The sequence below is a fragment of the Vulpes vulpes genome, chromosome 3 (genome assembly GCF_048418805.1).
Source record: "Vulpes vulpes isolate BD-2025 chromosome 3, VulVul3, whole genome shotgun sequence".
Taxonomy (NCBI): domain Eukaryota; kingdom Metazoa; phylum Chordata; class Mammalia; order Carnivora; family Canidae; genus Vulpes; species Vulpes vulpes.
In genome coordinates, this window is record NC_132782.1 from 98,785,017 (window position 1) to 98,806,205 (window position 21,189).

The 21,189-nt window shown below is 38.2% G+C and overlaps 1 protein-coding gene across 1 annotated transcript in view; it reads right to left on the reverse strand.

Moving 5' to 3' along the window:
• Positions 1-21,189, reverse strand: part of LOC112908325 (phospholipid-transporting ATPase ABCA3-like) — a 135,188-nt gene that overhangs the window by 82,587 nt on the left and 31,412 nt on the right. The window contains exons 9-12 of the mRNA XM_072751292.1: positions 19,462-19,635; positions 18,579-18,757; positions 17,491-17,625; positions 7,956-8,085 (exon numbers count right to left, since the gene is read on the reverse strand). Coding sequence (XP_072607393.1) covers positions 7,956-8,085; positions 17,491-17,625; positions 18,579-18,757; positions 19,462-19,635 — 618 coding nt within the window. The remainder of the gene's footprint in view (positions 1-7,955; positions 8,086-17,490; positions 17,626-18,578; positions 18,758-19,461; positions 19,636-21,189) is intronic.

Below are 21,189 nucleotides of genomic sequence, written 5' to 3' on the forward strand. Positions count from 1 at the left end.
TGGGATTTAGAAGTATGTGGTTTAATTTCCACAAGTATATGAATTTCTGAAGTTTCTTCCTGTTGCAAATTTATAATTTCACTCCACTGTAATTAGAAACTACACTTTGTGTGATTTCAATCTTTTAAATTCATTCAGGTTTTTTCTTTCTTTTTTTGTGGCCTAATGTAGTCTATCCTAGAGAATATTCTACATTGGTAGAGAAGAACATATTTTGCTGTTTTGGATGAGATGTGTATAGATACTTATGAGATCTATTTTGTAATATTTTTCAAGTCATCTATTTACCTGTTAATATTCTGCCTTGTTCTATCTTTCATTGAAAGTGGGATACTGAAATCTACAATTATTACTTTTCCACTTATCTGCCTTCAATTCTGACAGTTTTTGCTCCACGTATTTGGGAACTTTGTTGTTAGGTGCATATATATTTATAATTGTTAAAACTTCATGGTAAATTGACCCCTTTATCATTATAAAATATATTATTTCTAGCAACACTTTGTTTTAAAGTCTATTTTGTCTGATATTTGCATAGCTACTGGAGTTTTACTTTGGTTACATTTTGTGTATTTTTTTCCATCCTTTCACTTTCAAAATATTTGTATCTTTGAATATAAAACATATCTTCCCTAACTCTAGGAAACAAACAAGGGGTAGTGAAAGGGTGGTGGGTAGGGGGTTGGGGTGACTAGGTGACGGGCACTGAGGGGGGCACTTGACGGGATGACCACTGGGTGTTATGCTATATGTTGGCAAATTGAACTCCAGTAAAAAAAAAATTAAAAAAAACATATCTTCTGTACACAGCATAGAGTTGGATCTTTTTTTTTAAGATTTTATTTATTCACGAGACAGAGAGAGAGAGAGGGGGACAGAGACACAGGCAAAGGGAGAAGCAGGCTCCATGCAGGGAGCCCAACATGGGACTTGATCCCGGGACTCCAGGATCAGGCCCTGGGCCGAACGCGGCACTAAGCCGCTGAGCCACCCGGGCTGCCCTGGATCTTATTTTTTTATACATCTGACAATCTGCCTTTTATATGGATAGTTTAATTCACTAACAATGTTATTATTATTATGGGTGCATGTATGTTGGCCATTTTGCTTTTTTTGTTTTCAATGCCTCATGTCATTTTTATTACTCTATTTCTTTTTTATTGCTTTCTTTCACAATGATTATTTTCTAACTTAACATTTAAATTCCTTTAATGATTTTTTCACTGTATATATATTTTTAGTTATTCTCTTAGTGGGTGCTCTGAGGCTTACTACTATACAATTTACCATAATCAACTTCAGATTTATACTAAATTCTAGAAAACTGATATAATTTTGTTCTAGATTATTTCTTCTCTATTTTTGTGCTGGTATTGTTATACACATTTCATTTACATGTGTTACCACAATAGTATATTGTCATAATTAATACTTATAGAATTTTATGCGTATTACAGAAGTGGAGAAAGGAGAGCAATCATGTATTTACAGTTTGTTAAATTTACTTATAATTTAGCATTTTTGGTTTTCTTCATTTGTTCCTATGGATTTATGTTTCCACCTTGCATTATTTCCTTACTCTATTACAACTTTGTTCCCATCCTCCTCTTTTATGCTATTATTGTCAAATTTATTATTTTTCTGTATTGCAGGCCCAACATCACAATTATCTAAATATATTTTTAAAGATTTTATTTATTTATTCATGAGAGAAACGGGGGGGGGGAGGCACAGGCAGAGGGAGAAGCAGGCTCCATGCAGAGAACTCGATGTGGGACTTGACCCTGGGACTCCAGGATCACACCCTGGGCCAAAGGCAGGCGCGAAACTGCTGAGCCACCCAGGTGTCCCTACCTAAATATTTTTTATAAAATTTCTTTTGAAATTTGTTAAAAGGAAAAGTAGAATGTATTAATACTATCTTTTATAATTATATAATTAACTTTATTGATGTCATCTTTGTTATTTATGTGTGTGTGTGTGTGTGTGTATGTGCAAGTGTTCAGATTTCTGTCTCAGCTTCCTTGCTTTTAGCCCAAAGAGTTTTTAAAGGCAGGTCTGTTAGGAATGAATTCTGTCAGGTTTGTTTATCTGGGAATGTGTGATTTCATGTTAATTTCTGATACTTAGAGATGAGATTTTCAGCTGATAATTTCTTCTTTCAGCTCTTGGCTTAAAAAAATTTTTTTTGTAACTATAAGTTTGTACCTCTTAATCCTCATCACTGATTTTGCCTATCCCCCACCTACCTTCTCTCTGGCAACCATCACTTTGTTTTCTGTATTTAGAGTATTTCCTTGTTGTTTCTTGCGAGTCTACATATGAATGAAATTATGAAGTATTTGCCTTTCTCTGTCTGACTTATTTCACTTGGCACAATACCCTCTAGTTACATTCATGTTGTCACAAATGATAAGATCTCATTCTTTTTCATGGCTAAGTAATGATCATATGTATATATACACACACACACACACACACACACACACACACACCACATGCATATATATACATATGCATATATATCACATACATAAAAATATACAACATACATATATACACACTACATCTTCCTATACACAGATATATATATACTACATCTTCCTGTGGTATCTATATTTGCCATATATATTATATATAATGTAAATATATCATATACATACGACACACACACACACACATATATATATATGTACTTATATCACATCTTCCTTATCTATTCATGTATCGATGGACACTTGGGTTGCTTCTATTTCTTTGTTGTAAATACTGCTGCAATAAACGTAGAGGTACTTGTTATCTTTTTGAATTACTGTTTTCATTTTCTTTGGGTAAAAATCCCTTCGTGAAATTACTGGATCATATGGTTATTTCTGTTTTTAATTCTTTCCTTAATATTTTCCTTAAAGGAAAATCCATACTATTTTCCACAGTGGCTGCACCAATTTACATTCCCACCAACAGTGCATGAGGGTTCCCTTTCTTCCACATTATTTCCAACACTTACTATTTCTTGTCCTTTTGACACTATCCTGACTAGTGTGAAGTGATACCTAATTGGAGTTTTGATTTGCATTTACCTGATGAGGGCTGATGTACATCTTTTTACGTGTCTACTGGCCATCTCTCTATGTCTTTGGAAAATGTATATTCAGGTCCTCTGCCCATTTTTTAATCAGACTGTTTCCTTTTTTTTGGTGTTGAGTTCTATGAGTTCTTTATATATTCTGGATATTAACCCCTTATTGGATATATCATTTGCAAATATATTCTCCCATTCAGGCTGTCTTCCTTTCATGTTTTGCTGATTTTTTTAGGGATATATATATATATATCGATTTTTTCTCTTTATTCTTTGCACATTAGTAGTTTTTGATATATGGTGAACATTAAGTTTATAAGTAGCTTCTTCTGCATATAGCAATCTATATTAAATTGATAATTATTTAAATTTGAACCCATTCTTTTTTCCACCCCTCCCCATGTTTTAGGTATATGTTGTTATTTTTTAAAAAATATTTTATCTATTTATTCATGAGAGACACACAGAGAGAGGCAGAGACACAGGTAGAGGGAGAAGCAGGCTCCATGCAGGGAGCCCGATGTGGGACTCGATCCTGGGTCTCCAGGATCAGGCCCTGGGCTAAAATAAACCGCTGTGCCACCCGGGCTGTCCTGTTGTTATTTTTTATATTGTTTTATTTGTGAGTTCCTTGACTGATTTTTTTATAGAAATATTCATTTTTACTGATTTTGTGTTTCCTACCTTTATATTGTCATTATTGGTCTTTCCTTTCCACTCAAAGAGTCCTCTTTTATATTTCTTGCAAGGCTGGTTTAGTGGTCATGAACTCCTTTAGTTTCTGTTTCTTTGGGAATCTCTTTATCCCTCCTTCTATTCTGAATGATAACCTTCCTGGAGAGAAGTATTCTATCTTGGCTGCAGATTTTTCTGTCAGCAATTTTAATATATTATGCCACTCCCTCCTTGTTTGCAAATTTTCTTCTGAAAAATCTCCTGCTAGTCTTATGGGTTTTCTTTTGCAAGTTACAGTTTCCTTTTGTCTTGCTGCTTTTAAATTTTTTCTTCATCACTATATTTTGCCAATTTAATTACAATATGTCTTACTGTGGATCTGCTTTTGTTGATTTTGATGGGGGTTCTCTGTGCCTCTTGGATCTGGATATTTGTTTCCTTCCGCAGACAGGGATGTTTTTAGATGCTATTTCTTCAAATAAATTATCTGTCTCCTTCTCTTGTTCTTCTGGGACTCCTATAACACGAATGTTATTACATTTGATGGAGTCAGAGTTCACTAAGTCTATTCTCATTTTGCAGAATTTTTTGTTCTCTCTTCTGTTTAGCTTGATTACTTCCACTACTTTGCCTTCTAGGTCACTAATTCATTCCTCTACTTCTCCCACCTGCAATTTATTCCAAAAAGCATGTTTCTCATCTATGTTTATTGAGCACTTTATCTCTGTTATGTTGTTCCTTATTTCTGTGTTAAAGGGTCTTGCTCATGTCTTCCACTCATTTTTCAGTTCCAGTGAGTATCCTTATGATTATTGCTTTAAATTCTCTATCAGGCACATTACTCGTATCTGTTTCACTTAGATCTCTGACTGTGGCCTTGTCCTGTTTTTACATTTGGAATAAATTTCTCTGTCTCTTCATTTTGTTTGCCTCTCTATGTCTGTTTCTGTGTTTTAGGAAAGTCAGCTATGTCTTCTGATCTTGAAAGTAGTGACTTTATGAAGAGGTCCTGAAGTGCCTTGCAGTGCAGCACCCCTGTTCATCAGAGCTTGGCACTTTAAAAGAGTACTGTTTATGTCTTGCTGTTGTGCCTGAGCCACTTTCCTTTCAGTGAAGTTGTCTGCAGTGACTCTTTGCCCTCTGATCTCTGTGGTATTAGTAGGATCTAGGCAGGCCAGCTCTGAAGGGGTGTAGCTGCCAGGGAACTTGGGAATGAGGTGACAATGTTAGCAAATTTGCACTGGGCCACTAGCCTTATGCTGGATCCCCTTAAGTCCTGCAGTGGCTGGGAGCAAGAGACTGGGCTTGGCACACAAGGATGTCTGGGTGTAAAAAAGCAAATTGCAGGGCACACAATAGCAGGACAGGGTGCATATGTGACTTTAACAAAATTTGTCCTGAGCGCAGGACTGAAGCTAGCAGGTTTAAAGTGGACAAGATCTCAGGAGAACCCAGGGCATTGTGCAACTACTAGGTTAGGTAGTAAGTGTATGTGCAGTTCTGCTGCCTCAAATGGCCCTATGTTTATGCTGGGGCCAGGGGATTCGGGGGTGGGAGTGAGGAAGGGAGAAAAGGTGCCTGCCAGCTCTTTCAGTTTTGGAGAGGTCCTTCAACACGTTCTGAAATCAGTATGAACATATTTGTCTCCCATTTGCCCCTAGCACTTTATAAACTGCTGTTTTTATGTTGCCTCTCTGTGCAGGCTTCTGTCTTCAAGGGCAGTGACCCAGCTATCACTGGCCCTCTCTGCTTGCCTTGTATTGAATCAGCTGACTTTTAAAGCTCCAGGCTCCAAGTTCTACTGGTTTTACAAATTCAAAGAATTATGCTCCTCTGGTTTTCAAAGCCAAAAATTATGGGGATTAGTCTTCTCCATGTGAGCTCTCTGGTGCAAAGATCCATTTCTCTGCCCTATCCATGGACAACTCCCTCCCTCCCTCCTGCAGGCAGCCTCCCTCTACCTTTCTGATCTTCCTAATCTTTCAGATGCAGTTTCTTGTCTATATTTAGTTGTGGAGTTTGTTCTGCCAGTCTTTGGATCACTCTCCAGTTTATTTACTTGGATGTGGATGATACCTAGTTACAAACGTGGCATGGGGTGAGCTCAGGGTCTTCCTACTCTGCTGTCTTCCCAAACTCCCCTGAATATTAATTTTGTATTCTGTAATTTAATAGAATTCATTTATCCTAATAGTTTTTTGGTGGTGTCTCTAGAGTTTTCTATATATATTATCTACAAATACTGATAGTTTTAAGTCTTCCTTTCCAATTTAAATGCCTTTTATTTCTTTTTCTTGTCTAACTGCTGTGGCTAGGACCTTCTTCTATTATGTTGAATAAAAGTGGTGCCTGGGTGGTTCAGTTGGTAAGGTGTCTGCCCTCAGCTCAGGTTGTGATCCCAGGGTCCTGGAGTTGAGCCTCACACCCTGCTTCTCCCTCTTCCTCTGCCTGCCACTCTCCATGCCTGTCCTCTCTCTCTCTCTCTCTCTCTCTCAAATAAACAAACATAAACAAAATCATTTAAAAAAGTGGTGAGACTAGACATCCTTTTTTTGTTCCTGATCTTAGAAGATTTCAGCTTTCTGCCATTATGATGTTAACTGTAGGTTTGTCATATATGACATTAATCATAATGAAATATGTTCCCTCCAAACACACTTTGTTGAGAGTTTTTAATCAAGAATGGATGTTGTGTTTTGTCAAATGCTTTACTCTGCATCTACTAAGATGAATGTATGGTAGATGCTACTGTAATGTAGCATGCTGGTTGATTTGCCAATATTGAACCACTCTTGCATCTGTGGCATAAATCCAACATGATCATAATGAATCCTTTTTTTAAAGATTTTATTTATTTATGAGAGAGAGAGAGAGAGTGAGAGAGAGAGAGACTGGCAGACACAGGCAGAGGGAGAAGCAGGCTCCATTCAGGGAGCCCAATGTGGGACTTGATCCTGGGACTCCAGGATCACCCCCTGAGCCGAAGGCAGACGCTCAACCATTGAGCTACCCAGGCATCTCCATAATGAATCCTTTTAATGTATTGTTGAATTTGGTTTGCTAACATTTTGTTGAGGAGAATTACATATATTATCATTGGCCATAGAAACATTGGCCTGTAGTTTTATTTTTGTATTTTGATTTGGTATCAGAGTAATAGCTGGCCTTCTAGAATGAATTTGGAAGTTTTCCTTTCTCTTCTATTTTTTGGAATGCTTCGAGAAGAATGAACATTAACTTCTCCTTAAAGGTTTGATAAAATTCACCTGTGAAGACATCTGTTCCTGGACTTTGGTCACTGGGAGCTTTTTCATTGCTGATTAAATTTTATTATTAGTAACTGATCATTTCAAATTTTCAACACTTTATTAAATATAATCCCATTGCCTTCTGGCCTCCATTATTTCTAATGAGAAGTCAGCTTTTGGACCTACCACGGTGTAACTGAATGTGACAAACTATTTTTGGCTTCCTGATTTCAATATTTTCTCCTTAATAATTTTTTACTATAATATTTCTCAGTGATGATATTTTCACATTTATTGTATTTGAGGTCTGTGGAGCTTCTCAAATGTGTAGATTACTGTTTTCAGCCTTTATTTTGTAGAATACTTTTTTTGGCTTTGTTATCTTTCTCCTCTCCTGCATCCTTATTACATATATGCTGCTGCATTTAAAGTTATCAAAAATTCCTACGGAACTGTTAATTTTCTTTAATTCTTTTCCCTTTGTTTTATTCACATTTTATAATCTTTATCAATCTATCTTCAAGTTCCCTGGTGTTCTCTTGTGACAATTCACAAAAATCTACTGCTAAGCCCCTTTAATGAATTTTTCACTTTGGTTATTATACTTTCCAACTCCATAATTCCCACTTGGTTCCTCTTTTTATAATATATATCTTTTTATTGATATTTTCTATTGATATTGTTTTCATACATTCCATTATTTCTTTAATCATGGTTTCCTTTAGTTCTTTTGAGCATATTCATAGTGGTTACTTTGTAAAATCTTTTTAAAACCTGTTATCTGGTATCTTTCACATGAAATGATTTTCAATTTGAAAAGAAAGTAGATTACTGAACAATTTTATGTATCACTGAACTAAGTTGTAATTATCAAAAGAATACACAAAAGTCTTGTAGGCTTGATTTACAATATCTATGTGAGGAAACTCTGAACAGATATATACCCTTACCTGAGAGAATAGATAGAGTAGTGGATTTCCCTGCCCCATTGTGTCCTAGAAGAACAGTGATCTGCCCCATATATAAATTCAAAGACAAGTCTTTTAAAGCTATCTTGGTAGTATTTTGTACTTGGAATTCCTGTTGAGGAAAACACACAAATATTGATTTTATCAATCAGTATCACTTGGAAGAACAAGCACTCATATCAACTATCTAAATAAGAAACCATACCATACCAAAAAATAAATAAATAAAAATATAAAAGTAAAAAAAAAAAAAAAAGGAAAAGAAACCATACCATATGATCAATCCCATGAGGAAAAATATTCAAATTTAAGAAGGATGAAAATGTGACTAGAAAAAATATTTGAAGGCAGAACATGAGTTGTAAAATTTCACAGTAAATCTATAAACATCCCCTCAGTAATAAGTACTTATGCTTTGATTCAATTAATATCTTAATGCCATAATCTTCTTCCATCCATGCATTTGTCCTGGTTTGGAGAGCTGCCAATAGAAGACTTGGATAGAATGTAGATGTTTTATAGGTATCTCAAATCTCTTATATATAGTTTAGCAGTGCTTCTGCTTAAGATGCAAAAATATGGAGGGGCACCCGGGTGACTCAGTTAGTTAAATATCCAACTCTTGGTTTACGGTCTCTTAGTCATGAGATCAAGCCCTGTGTTGACCTTTGCTTCAGATTCTCTCTCCCTCTCCTTCCTGCTCACACACTATCTCTCTCAGCTACATACATACATACATACATACATACATAAATATCTTTTTAAAAAGATGCAAAAAGGGGTGCCTGGGTAGCTCAGTTGGTTAAGCATCTGCCTGTGACTCAGGTCATGGATCCTGGGGTCCTGGGACTGAGCCTCACTTTGGGCTTTTGCTTAGTGCGGAGCCCACTTCTCATTCTCCCTCTGACCTTCCGGCTGCTTGTGCTCTCTCTCTGTCAAATAAATAAAGTCTTTTAAAAAGATACAAAATTATGGAAAGAACACCATTCTCACTCTAGAAAACAAGAAACTTTCTTAAATACTCTAAAAATCATAAATTTTCTTGAACTCATCAGGGAAGTGATATTTCTAGGCAATTAGCTTTAAATTTAAGAAAAGATAGATGACTTCAAGGAGTGATGATATATAAGCATTTGCTTATCTGGAAGAGACACAGGCACTATGTAATTAGTAAAATGGCTTGGGTAAAATTTTTAATGAAAATGAAGTAAAAATACTTTAAGAAACACAGTATCCAAATCAAAAAGTTGAGATTAAAGCCCATTTCATTTATTTTCAAACAGATATTCCTTTCAAAATAATCTGTTGATGGTGAGTAAAGCAAAACATCTTGTGTAACAAAAAAGCTATTTCTCTTTTACCCTAAATGGCATAAATGTTTTCTCCCTAGGTTTTTTCCTTATTCTCTCTTCTCCCTAGACCAAAGCGCCAGGCTCATGAACTGCTTAAGTAGAGACTGCACAGAGGATGAAGACAAAATACAGTTCAGTAATTCTAAGGCCTCAGGTGATCCCATGAAAAGCTGTTAGGCAAGAAAGGCTATTTAAAGGCTATTGAAATCTCTACTTAGATAAATGTCTAAAGTTTTATGTCTAAAAAGAAACTTTCACTTTAAAACCAACTAACCAAGCAAATCTCAAATTCTCCCTCAGTATCTTCAATATCCATAAATTGCTCCACCAACCATCCATTGCTCAAGGCACAAAACCAACTACATTAGCTTCCTCCTTTTCCTTCAATTTTACACCCAACCAGAGAGCAAATCTTTTCAGCTTTAACCCCAGATATATTCTGAATCTCTATACCTCTATCTCCACAAGACTAGTCCATGCTGCCATCACATCTTACCCAAGCTATTACAAAAGCCTCCAATTTGTTTTCTTTCTTCCACTCATAATCCTCACAGTAGCCAGAGTGTTCTCATAGAAAAATAAATCAGATCATGTCTCTCTACTTAATAAAGGTCAGTATCAGTCAATGTACAGTTGGGCTCTTTTCATAATTTGGCTGTAAACATTGGGGTGCATGTATCCCTTCAAATTAGTATTTTTGTATTCTTTGGGTAAATACCTAATTATGCAATTGGTGGATCATAGGGTAGTTCTATTTTTAACTTTCAAAGAAATCTCTATACTGTTTTCCAGCATGGTCACACTCATTCGCATTCCCACCAACAGTGTAAGAGTGTTCCTCTTTCTCCACATCTTCTAACACCTGTTGTTTCCTGTGTTAATTTTAGCCATTCTGACTGGTGTGAGGCAATGATGTGGATGGAGCTAGAGTTTTATGCTAAGTGAAGTGAGTCAGTCAGAGAAAGACAAATACCATATGATTTTGCTGATAAGTGGAATTTAAGAAACAAATGAATACGGGGGGAGGCAGGATAAAAGAGGCAAACCAAGAAACAAACTCAACTATAGAGTAAAACATGGTCACAGGAGGGGAGGTGGGTAGGAGGATGGGTTAAATGAGTGATGGGTATTAAGGAGATCATTTGTTCTGATGAACACTGGGTGTTGTATGTTCAGTGATGAATCATTAAATTCTATGCCTGAAACTAATAATACACTGTATTTAACTAACTGGAATTTAAATAAAAATCTGGGGGGAAAAGAATAAAGGCCTATAATTATTGCCCAATATTGTCTGTTGGTCTCTTAGCATAAAAGGTTTAAAGTCCCTTGGCAGTAAGCAGTTCGTGGTTCAAAGGAACTCTTGGTGTACCTTCCTCTTAGGGATCAGAGGCCATGGCTGCAGTGACAGAAAGTACCAACTGCTCAAGTGGATCACTAGAATACTAGTAACTAAGACCACTCCTGCTTGTACCCCTTGGTTTCCAACCATGTCTCTACCTCTTGGGGACACAGTACCACATAATGTCCTTTCCTTTATCGTGATACTCCATCTGAAGGATGGTGACTCATTTCCACAGATTACCATCTTTATGCCTCAAATATGCCTTCAGCAGGCTATTTCATCACTCCCTTCAGATGGGAGTTTCTGGATGTACGTTATAGACCAGTGCAGCTCACTGTTGTGAGCTCACTGCAGTATCTCCTTTGCTGGAAAGTGGAATTCTTTGTGATGTGACAGTAGTTGAAATCCCATACTGGTGAACCAAACAATCAATAAGCTCTGGGATGGTTATCTTGATTGAGGCTCTATAGGCAAAAATGTGTCTAGAGTAAATGTTGATTCCTGTAAGATGAAACGAAGACACTTTCAATGTGAAAGAGGTCCTACGTACTTATCTAGACATCAAGTAGATGTCTCATCTCCTTGTGGATGATCCTCAGAACTAAGCTTTGTTGAGGAGATGCTATAAATGTGGCAATAAGAATAGTAAGATTTACTTAGGGACTGAGAGCCAGTATTTCAGTTTTTCTTCTACTCCTGCCACTACAGATTTCTATTCCTGTACCATTTTTATGATCACTGATGGCAGAGGCTGGCTAATGTCACCTGAGTAAATTTGTCTACATGGTTATTTAATACCTCTTCTGTGATACTTGGTTTTTGGTGGACGTTAACATGCATTACAGAGGTCTTCCCACTTTGTTTTCATTCCTATAGTTCCGCTCATGTACCCCTACTCTAGAATTTCTTGTCCCTAATCTTCCAGTCTTTCTCACTGTATGCCCCTAATTTGCCAGATCATTCACCACTGCCTAGTTCAGTGTTTTGGGGCCAATCCTGTGACATAAAGTGGAGGACCAGGTGAACAGTTTGAAGTTCTGTCCTTTAGGAAGATTTCTTCTCCTTTTGTCTTTCAAGTTTATTCCTATTTGGGGCTCCAGTGCAGCTGCTAATCGTTTGTGACCTTTACTCATGTACCAAGTTGAGCTACCCGTGAAGCAAACTAGGAACTTTCCCTTTGTGTGAGTTGGTTAATATAAGACCTCAGTACAACCACGTGTGTGAGCTGAGGGAAAAGTACTGAAGCAATAGTCATGGATGACATGAAGATTTAGATTCCCTGCTCACAAAACTTGCTGATATCCACTAATTTGGCTCATGTTCAATCTTTGATATACCGCTTTCATCTTAGGATGGGTAACTGCTGGTCTTGCCTGTCTTTACTGATATGGTGGTTCCGCTTATGATGGAACTCAGCTCCTGATGGCCATTTCTGGACACAGTGACTTGGTATCCCATGATCAGGTGCTTCATCTCTACCAAGGCCCAACAGCATACAAGAACTGTTTTTGACATGAGAGACACCTAACTCTGGGAAATGAACAAGGGGTAGTGAAAGGGGAGGTGGGCGGGGGATTGGGTGACTGGGTGATGGGCACTGAGGGGGGTACTTGGCGGGATGAGCACTGGATGTTATGCTATATGTTGGCAAATTGAACTCCAATAAAAAAGATTTTAAAAAATTAAGGAAAAAGGAAAACAGCAATGATTTTCCTCAGAATCATACTTCTCATCACAAGAGGTCTTTAATCTCTACATCCTGTTTTCCCAGTGATGCTTTTTGGGGACCTAGGCTGCATGTGTTTGTTAAAATGAGTGACACCAAGAGAGAGGTTTCTAGGGATCTAGGAACAGCTGCCCCATGGATTCAATGGGAGACCATGGAGCTGTGGTCTGAACCTTAAGAGGGAAAAGACACAGGGTGGGCAAAGAATGCCAAAGAGAGCAAGCAGGCCGCATGAGGGGAGAGGGTGACCAATTCCAAGGTTTTAAGGTCAGGACAAGAGTACAGCATCCTCACTCAGGGCCAGCCATGGTGGTCTGTACAATAATACAGGCACATGTCTGAGATGGGGTGGGTTCTGTTGAGTCTAATAAACCAAATATCCTGAAAAAAAAACTGTTTTTGAAAAATATAATTCTCTGCTTCAATTGCTGATGGCATGGCCTTGATCCATAACCTTAGATGTCTGCATTGTTATTCTTCCACTGAGGTTTACCATAAAATCTACATGATATACTTTCTCAGTATGATGCCCACAAATACCATAAAGTCTGTTGGGTTGGGATGAACAACAGCAAGAGTGCTACTACTACAGCCTTGATCTGCTGTAGTATCCTTTCCTGCTCCAAACTCCACTCAAAGTTGGCAGCTTTTTGTGCTACTTGGTATGGGGTAAAAACAGTATTCTCAGGTATAGAGTACATTGGTTTCAAAACCTGAAGTGGCCAGCAGGCACTATCTTCCTTTTGGTAGAAGGTATAAAATACATAAAAATATCCTTCAGAAAGAATTGCTGACAGATAGCAGATCACTAACTCCTAAAAATTTTACCAATGTAGTAAGCCCCTGAACCTTTATAGGCTTTATCTGTCTCTTCCTTAGAATACATGTCTAACCAAGGCCTCCAACATACTTGTTATTTCTTGCTTATCTGATCTGATCACCAATATAGAGGGCCAGACTGATGCTCTGCAAGATATATAGCTAATACAGGTCCCTTCAGAGTCTATTAGGACAAAGAGCTGAGGAGCCTATAACCATGGACAAATAAATATATACTGTGGTTGTCCATTCAAATAAATAAAAAAAAATCAGATCCCCATTTTCCCCATAGGAAAAATGAATTTGCCAAATCATAGCCCTATACCATGTTCTCAGGCTGTGTTAATTTACCACAAGTGAATTACCACATATTACACAAAAGCTGCAAATAGGTGAAGTTATTTGTTTGAATATATGGTAGATCCACTGTCACTCTGCAGGTTTGCAAGGACCAGAGTGGAGAGTTAAATGGGATTAAGGGGAACTACTACTCATGCTGCTTTCATCTCTGCCACTTTCCCATAAATGTGATATTGCCTTTGATTTACCACCTTGGCCAGTGGGGGTATACAGTTTCAAAGGATTCCACCTGGCTTTTCCAGTAGGACAGCTTTTCCCAGAGGCCAAGGAGTCAACATAAGGGGTTATACCAACTATTGGGTATGTCATTTCTAATTATTTGTATGGCAACTACAGAAATGTCCACTAGGTGGTAATGTAGTTCCAGTGTACCTACTTGAAGTCATCAGAAGCTAAGATTACCTTTATTACCTAGCTTGAACGTAGCCTTGCTCTAACAATAGGATCATGAAGATACTTTGGATCTCCAAGTATGGTTACCTGAATAAATTGCAGGACTTGGGTAATCATTATCACAAACATTTACTGCAGTGCTGCTGAGCACTTCTACCTAGCCAATCCAGACCCTCCTTCAAGTCAATGAGTGAATTCTGAAAAACGGGAAACTGTAGAGGAGACCCTGAATTTATATAGATCAGGTGCTGTCTTAGCTCCTGATGATCCAACTTTTATTTCTTCTGGTAGTGTTGGTTGGTCAATATCCTCACTGGCTATCCTCCTATCTTACCTCAAGAGAGCTATTTCTGCTAACCATCATTTGTGGGCCAGGTGTTCCAGACTGCCACACTATACTTGACATAGTGTATTATTAGAAAAATTGTTCCTGCCTGTGTCACCACCAATCCTCTATTTGGTTGGACTCACATTACCTCCACTGCTACAAGTGAGTTCATTTCTGTTAAGGTATCTCCTACTGCCAGCCCTTATCAGTGATGCTGGTATTCCTCTCACTAGTATATTCCTTATTGCTTTGACCAGGCCTACTGCAGAACCATGTTCATGTAATAGATTAGCTGGATGTGACTGGTTAAGTGTCTTTCTGAGGCTGCAATCAAGTGACAACCCGGGCTAAAGTCATCTGAAGACTTGACCAAGATCAGGGTATCCACTTCCAAGTAGACCTACTCAAGTTCATTCTGATTGTTTAGGGAAGAAGACTCAGTTCTTGTCCATATGAGCAGCTTGAATGACATGGTGCTATCTTCAGAGCAAGTAATTCACATTCAAGGCAAAAGCCATAATGACTTCTATGATCCAGTCCTCGAAGACCTGTACTTCTCTTGCACAGTATTATACAGGTTACAAGGTAGGTGTATTTACTGCAGAAGGGGACTGCACAAAAATGTGAGTATCAGTGAGGATCCCTGGGACCATGATGAAGGCTGCCAACAACCGTAGTCTATCCTCTGTCTCCAATGATTGATTTTGTTCTCTCATAAAAAGACCTTCATCTGCTCTCAGTGCTATAAAAGTCTCAACTTTTATAGCATCATCTCAAAGTCCAGGGTCTAGTCATCTAAATCAGGTCCAGGTGTCTATGAGCCTCCTGTCATCTAGTTTCTGGAGATTAACTCTTAGAGTACAATTACCCTAGAACTGAAGATCTGTGATCCAAGGAGACTTGAAATCTACCATTTTCCACTCTCCCCACAAACCCAACACAGAGTACTGGGATATGCATAACCTAACCACTACACATACTCTCCGTCTCACTCTAAGTAGAAGACAAGAAACATAAAGCAGTCAAATGAAATTCTGAAATATACTATTTGACATTGTTGGTAGTTCTTTGATAAGAACTGAAGACCAGAGAATGATTCTCCAAGGTTCTTGGCTCCACTTTCTATTCTCTTGACTCTGACTTCTCAATCACCCTTCCTTTGCCATGAAAAGCATCCTATGGCTGCAGCTGAGTTTTTCCTAGCCTGCTTTCTGTTTGTAGAAGTTTGGCAGTTCAAAGTCCTCTATTCATTTTTTACTATTTCAAATCTTTTAAATAGAAGCTAGGGGTATTTCCTGTAGCACAAATTTATTTAAATTTTGTTCACTAAAGCCACAAAAGCCACTTCTACACACAGAGTTGAGACAATCCTTCTTTACCTTTGGCTTCTGTTGAGGTTCCTGACAAGTAATGCTTTGTTACTGTTCCTACTGTTTGATTGTATAGTACCCTGAGGTACCACCTTGGATATTTCTCCATCTAAAACAAGAGTTTTACTCAATATTTTTAGTTTTGATTAGAGTTGACACAAAACTTTACATTAGCCTCAGGTATACATACAACTTAGTAATTTGACAAGTTAACACATCATGCTGTGTTTACCACAAGTACAGCTACCATCTGTTTCATTATATCATTATTACAAAATCATTGGCTATATTCTTTATGCTCTGCTTTTTATTCCCCTGACATACCCATGCCATAACTGAAGGCCCGTATCTTCCTCTCCTCTTCAACCATTTTCCCCAAACTTCCATCATCCTACCCTTTAGAACCACCATTTCTCTGTATTGATAGTTCTGGTTCTGCTTTTAGTTTGTTCATTATTTAGCCTTGATTTATGAGTGGAATCACATGATATTTGTCTTTCTCCATCTGACTTATTCCATGTAGTATAATACACTCTAGGTCCATCCATCTTGTGTCAAATGGCACAATCTCTTTCTTCTGACTGTGTAATATTCTATTATGTATATAGACCACATTTTCCCTTATCCATTCATCAGTTGGTGGGCATTTAGGTTGCTTCCACATTTTGGCTATGGTAAATAATGTTGCAACAAACATTGAGGTATATGCATCTCTTCGAGTTAGCTCATTTTTCCTAGGCAAATACCCAATAGTGGAATTATTGGATCATGTAGTAATTCTACTTTTAATTTTTTGAGGAACCCCCATACCATTTTCCACAGTGGCTGTACCAATTTATATTCCCACATGACGATTCCTTCTTCTGCATATCCCTGCCAACACTTGTTTCTTGTGTTTTTGATTTTACCCATTCTGACAGGTGTGAAGTGGTATCTCATTGTGGTTTTGATTTGCATTTCCCTGATTATGAGTGATGCTGAGCATCCCTCCATGTGTCTTTTGGCCATCTTTGGAAAAACGTATATTCAGGTCCTCTGCCCATTTTTAAAATCAGATTGTTTATTTTCTCTTTCTTTCTTTCTTTCTTTCTTTCTTTCTTTCTTTCTTTCTTTTTTGGTGTTGGGCTGTATAAGTTTTTTTTTTTTTAACATATTTTGGATATTAACCCCTTAATAGATATATCATTTGCAAGTATATTCTTCCATTCAGTAGGCTGTTTTGTTTTGTTGATTTATATACACATCTCCAAAATTAGCTGAATTTGGAGGGAGGTCTTTGGGTTTCCTGAGGCTGAATTTGCAGGGAGGGCTCTGGGTTTCCTAAGGCTTCCTTAAGAGTTCAAACTAAGCTTAGGTAGACCTTTGAGAGGCAATGCCAGCCAATGTACAGTTTACTTGAATACTACATGCCTACCATTGGTGGAGATAAATTAAGAGATTCAAAAGTCCTTCCTTGATGAACTGCTTGACAGAGGAGAGATTACATAACAGATAAATGCAAAACATTTGTGAACAGAAATTAATGTTCATATACTCAAATTATTCATCTCCAATAGACTCTACTTTTTAAAATGAGAGCATTTGTGGAAGATACCATATAGTTTATAGAAAATCTGAATCTATTCTGGAGGAAGGAGAAAGATGTGACTCCTTATCATATATTGAAAAAATTTAATTTTGATCTTTCTCAAAGGAAGTAAACAGGATGGCCATGACTTTTTATTAGTATGTGATCTTTTTCTTGGCATTTCTGGTAATAATCACTTACAATGAACTATAAACTAAATTTCAGTCCCAACAAGAAAAAATATTGTGAAGCAATACCTTGTACAAATGTTTGATTTGGATACCTGCCACCAAATTAGTAGGTTCTGCTTCAAAATACTTGCTTTCATTTGTTTCATAAAATTGCCTTGTTTCCTTTTTTCTCTCTGGTGTTTCCCCAAACCAGTGAGAGCGCTAAAAAAAGGGAGGTAATAAAAGAGAAATCACTGCAATGGTATTGAAAAATGATGCTTTAGAAAATACTCTAGCCTGTTACTTTTTGTCTCGAGATGGATTGCTAAAAATTTCTTGGGATTAAATTTTGTAGCTAATTGGCTTAATTTGAATCCCCAACGCATAAAAGCAAACTATCCTACTAAAACCAAAACTGTCCAGGAGAGGGACAAAAGAGAATTGCTCTAAAACGAGGTCCTAGCAAAAAGTATTGTATCATTCTTTGTCATATCTTCTCTTAGCAATATATAAGTCAATGAGAATAAGAGAAAAGACTGAGAAGGGAGGGCAAGTTACACATGATTCTCAAAATGCTATGGCTCTGACTCTAAGACATCAGTGCTAAACAAGGATATAAAGCAGGTGGTGAGTGCCCAGATAGGGGACATAACTAAACCTCTTATTTTTACCACCCAAAGATCCATGCTATATTAATTTCTGTATACCTGAGTTCAATCGTTTATGAAATATTTGCTGATAAAATGTGACAGATTACTCAGAATTTGTAAAGTTTGGGGCTATAGGCCAGGATCTACAGATTATTTACAGTTATATGTACTGGGTGCTTTAAAGTATATCAGGAAAAGGCCAGTGAATGGCCAGAGTAATTAAAAATGATTCTTTCAGGGCACCCTGCCTTTCGTTTAGGTCATGATTCCAGTGTCCTGGGATCGAGTTCCACATTGGGCTCCCTGTGGGGGGCCTGCTTCTCCCTCTGCCTATGTCTCTGCCTCTCTGTCTCTCTCATGAATAAATAAATTAAATCTTTTTACAAAATAAAATGATTCCTTCACTTGATCTATTGATTCAGTTATAGATAGTGGAAAATCAATTCATGATGGCTTTTATAGAAATTGTAATACATATTCATAAGGGCTGTGGCCTCTCTCAGTAACAGAAGTATTAGAACTCACCAGCAAGAAAAAGTTCCATGGCTTGGGTATACCATACTCCCCTGGAAAGACAGCTTCTATATACCAGGCCACAAGGCCATATAAGAAAGCATCAAATAAAAACATCCCCAGCACATGGATAAAGTCAAAGTCCTCCATTTTGGGTGGTGAGATGATGTTACTCCACTTAATTCCAATTTCTAAGAGATAACAGTTGACATTTAATTTAGGTGCCATTTTACACTAAAACAGTTATCCACCTGTATCATAATTAAAGAGTGAAGAAGAAAGGTGTTAATATTTTAGAGATTCCTATTACAGTCAATTGCTTTCTTATACCATTAGAATTTAGGACATCTGAGCAAGTAATCATGTAAGATGCTTCCTAGTATGCCACAAAGAATCAGTTATGAGTGAAACAAAACCAAAATACACTAAGTCAGGAATATAAACTTAGAGAAAAATAAGCAAACCTATGGGTTAAGACACTGTCTCCTCTCTGTCCACCCCTCTTCATGCTAAATGTTCACTGAAAATATAATTTTAGAAAACCAAAATCATTGAAATGCAGGAATAAATGCTATCTATCTACAGGAGAGAAGACTAGAAGACTTTTTGCATAGATGGTGCACTGATGAAAAAAGGAAGACAAAAAGTTATTAAAAGCAGACCTGTTTTGCTTCCTCTCCTAGCACTAAACAGCAGCCAGGAACTCCAAATGGAGTAGGGAAAGGCAGTAACAGACTTGAGTAAATTTACAGAGAGAATGTGGAAGCATTCATGTACTACAGATGGTGGTAGGAAGTAATATAATTTTTTGAAGCACAGTTTGACAATATTAATCAATTTTAAAACTGTGAATATCTTATGAGAATATGGCCAAATTTACAAGGTAAATACTCACTCTCCATTTCTGCCTTGACTAGGAATTTAGTTCCCAGCGCCATTGCAATATTTGAGCTGAGACAAGAAGCTAGCTTCTGGGTGAATGTCATTTGTCCAAAGTTTGTAGAGATTGTGGCAAATGGAAAGTAGGTAGCAAAATAAATGAAACCTCCAACAGAAACAGCAAAATGTGCTGGAAATAAGAAAGAAAGAAATCATAAGGTCAATTTAAGGAACATGCAAACACCTAAACTACAAATATCTTTGTGTTACTGAGTGTAATAAAATAAGCACAGTGAGAACAGAAATTGGTTTTATTCACCATTTGCTTACCATTATACAATGTGTGGCACTTAGTAGGTGCTCAAAAGCATTTTTTGAATAAACAAAAGGCTGAAATTAAACATCTCAGTAACTAATTTTTCTGGAATTCATCATTCTATAATGTAGTAACCATGAATGTTATAACTCTTAGTGGAAAGTTTACATATTCATTATCATTCAGCACAAAAAATTACAAATGTAAATACTATTATTGACATAATCAGAAAATATCTAGATTGTATTTCCAGATACTATGAGATTCAGTCTATGTCATGATACTAGGTCACTAACAGAGGAGGTGTGCCCCAGGGGAGAGCACGCCACACACTGTGGGCCGAGCTCCCTAAGGGCTGGAGTGTGCCGGGTGGGGCCATGGGAGCACTCCAGCGGCTCAGGAGGCAGACCCGGGTGGAGGGGGCTGCATGGCCCTAGGAATGCAATTCCAGCAGCACAGGTCCCACAGCCCAAGGCACCAGGGGACACAGCCCAGGATCCAGTGCTCCCTCCAGGACAGGCAGAGGCTGGGAGGAAACAGGGCAGCAAAGACGCTCCTGCTGCCGCCCCCCCCCCCCCCAGCTATGCAGATCAGCAGCTTCCGCCCTCGGAGCATCCAGGTCCCTGCAGAATGAGGGCATGCGATAGTGACTGCAGGAGCTGACTCTAGGGCTGGAGAGCTGGCCACTGCCACTGCTGTTGTTCCTCCTGGTGTCACCTTGTGCCTGGGACTGAGTAGGTGCCAGGGAGCAGGGGCCTCACAGAATAAACAGCTCCCACTGAACCGTGTGCACCTGACAGGGGCGGGGCAGCTTCCCCAGGTGCACACACCTGATAATCAGCATAGTAGACCCCTCCCCCAGAAGACCTGCTGGAAGGACAGGGGAAGAGCAAGTTCTTTTTTTTTTTTAATTTTTATTTATTTATGATAGTCACACACACACACACACACACATACACACACACAGAGAGAGAGAGAGAGAGAGAGAGAGGCAGAGACATAGGCAGAGGGAGAAGCAGGCTCCATGCACCGGGAGCCTGATGTGGGATTTGATCCCCGGTCTCCAGGATCTCGCCCTGGGCCAAAGGCAGGTGCTAAACTGGTGCGCCACCCAGGAATCTCGAAGAGCAAGTTCTTTTTTTTTTTTAATTTTTTTTTATTTATTTATGATAGGCACACAGTGTGAGAGAGAGAGGCAGAGACATAGGCAGAGGGAGAAGCAGGCTCCATGCACCGGGAGCCCGACGTGGGTTTCGATCCCGGATCTCCAGGATCGCGCCCTGGGCCAAAGGCAGGCGCCAAACTGCTGCGCCACCCAGGGATCCCGAAGAGCAAGTTCTTAACCAAGCAGCGCTGTAAACCTCCAGGGGAAGTTGAGGGACTTACAGTATATAGAATCAGAGGACACGCCCTCCTTGTTTTTTTGTT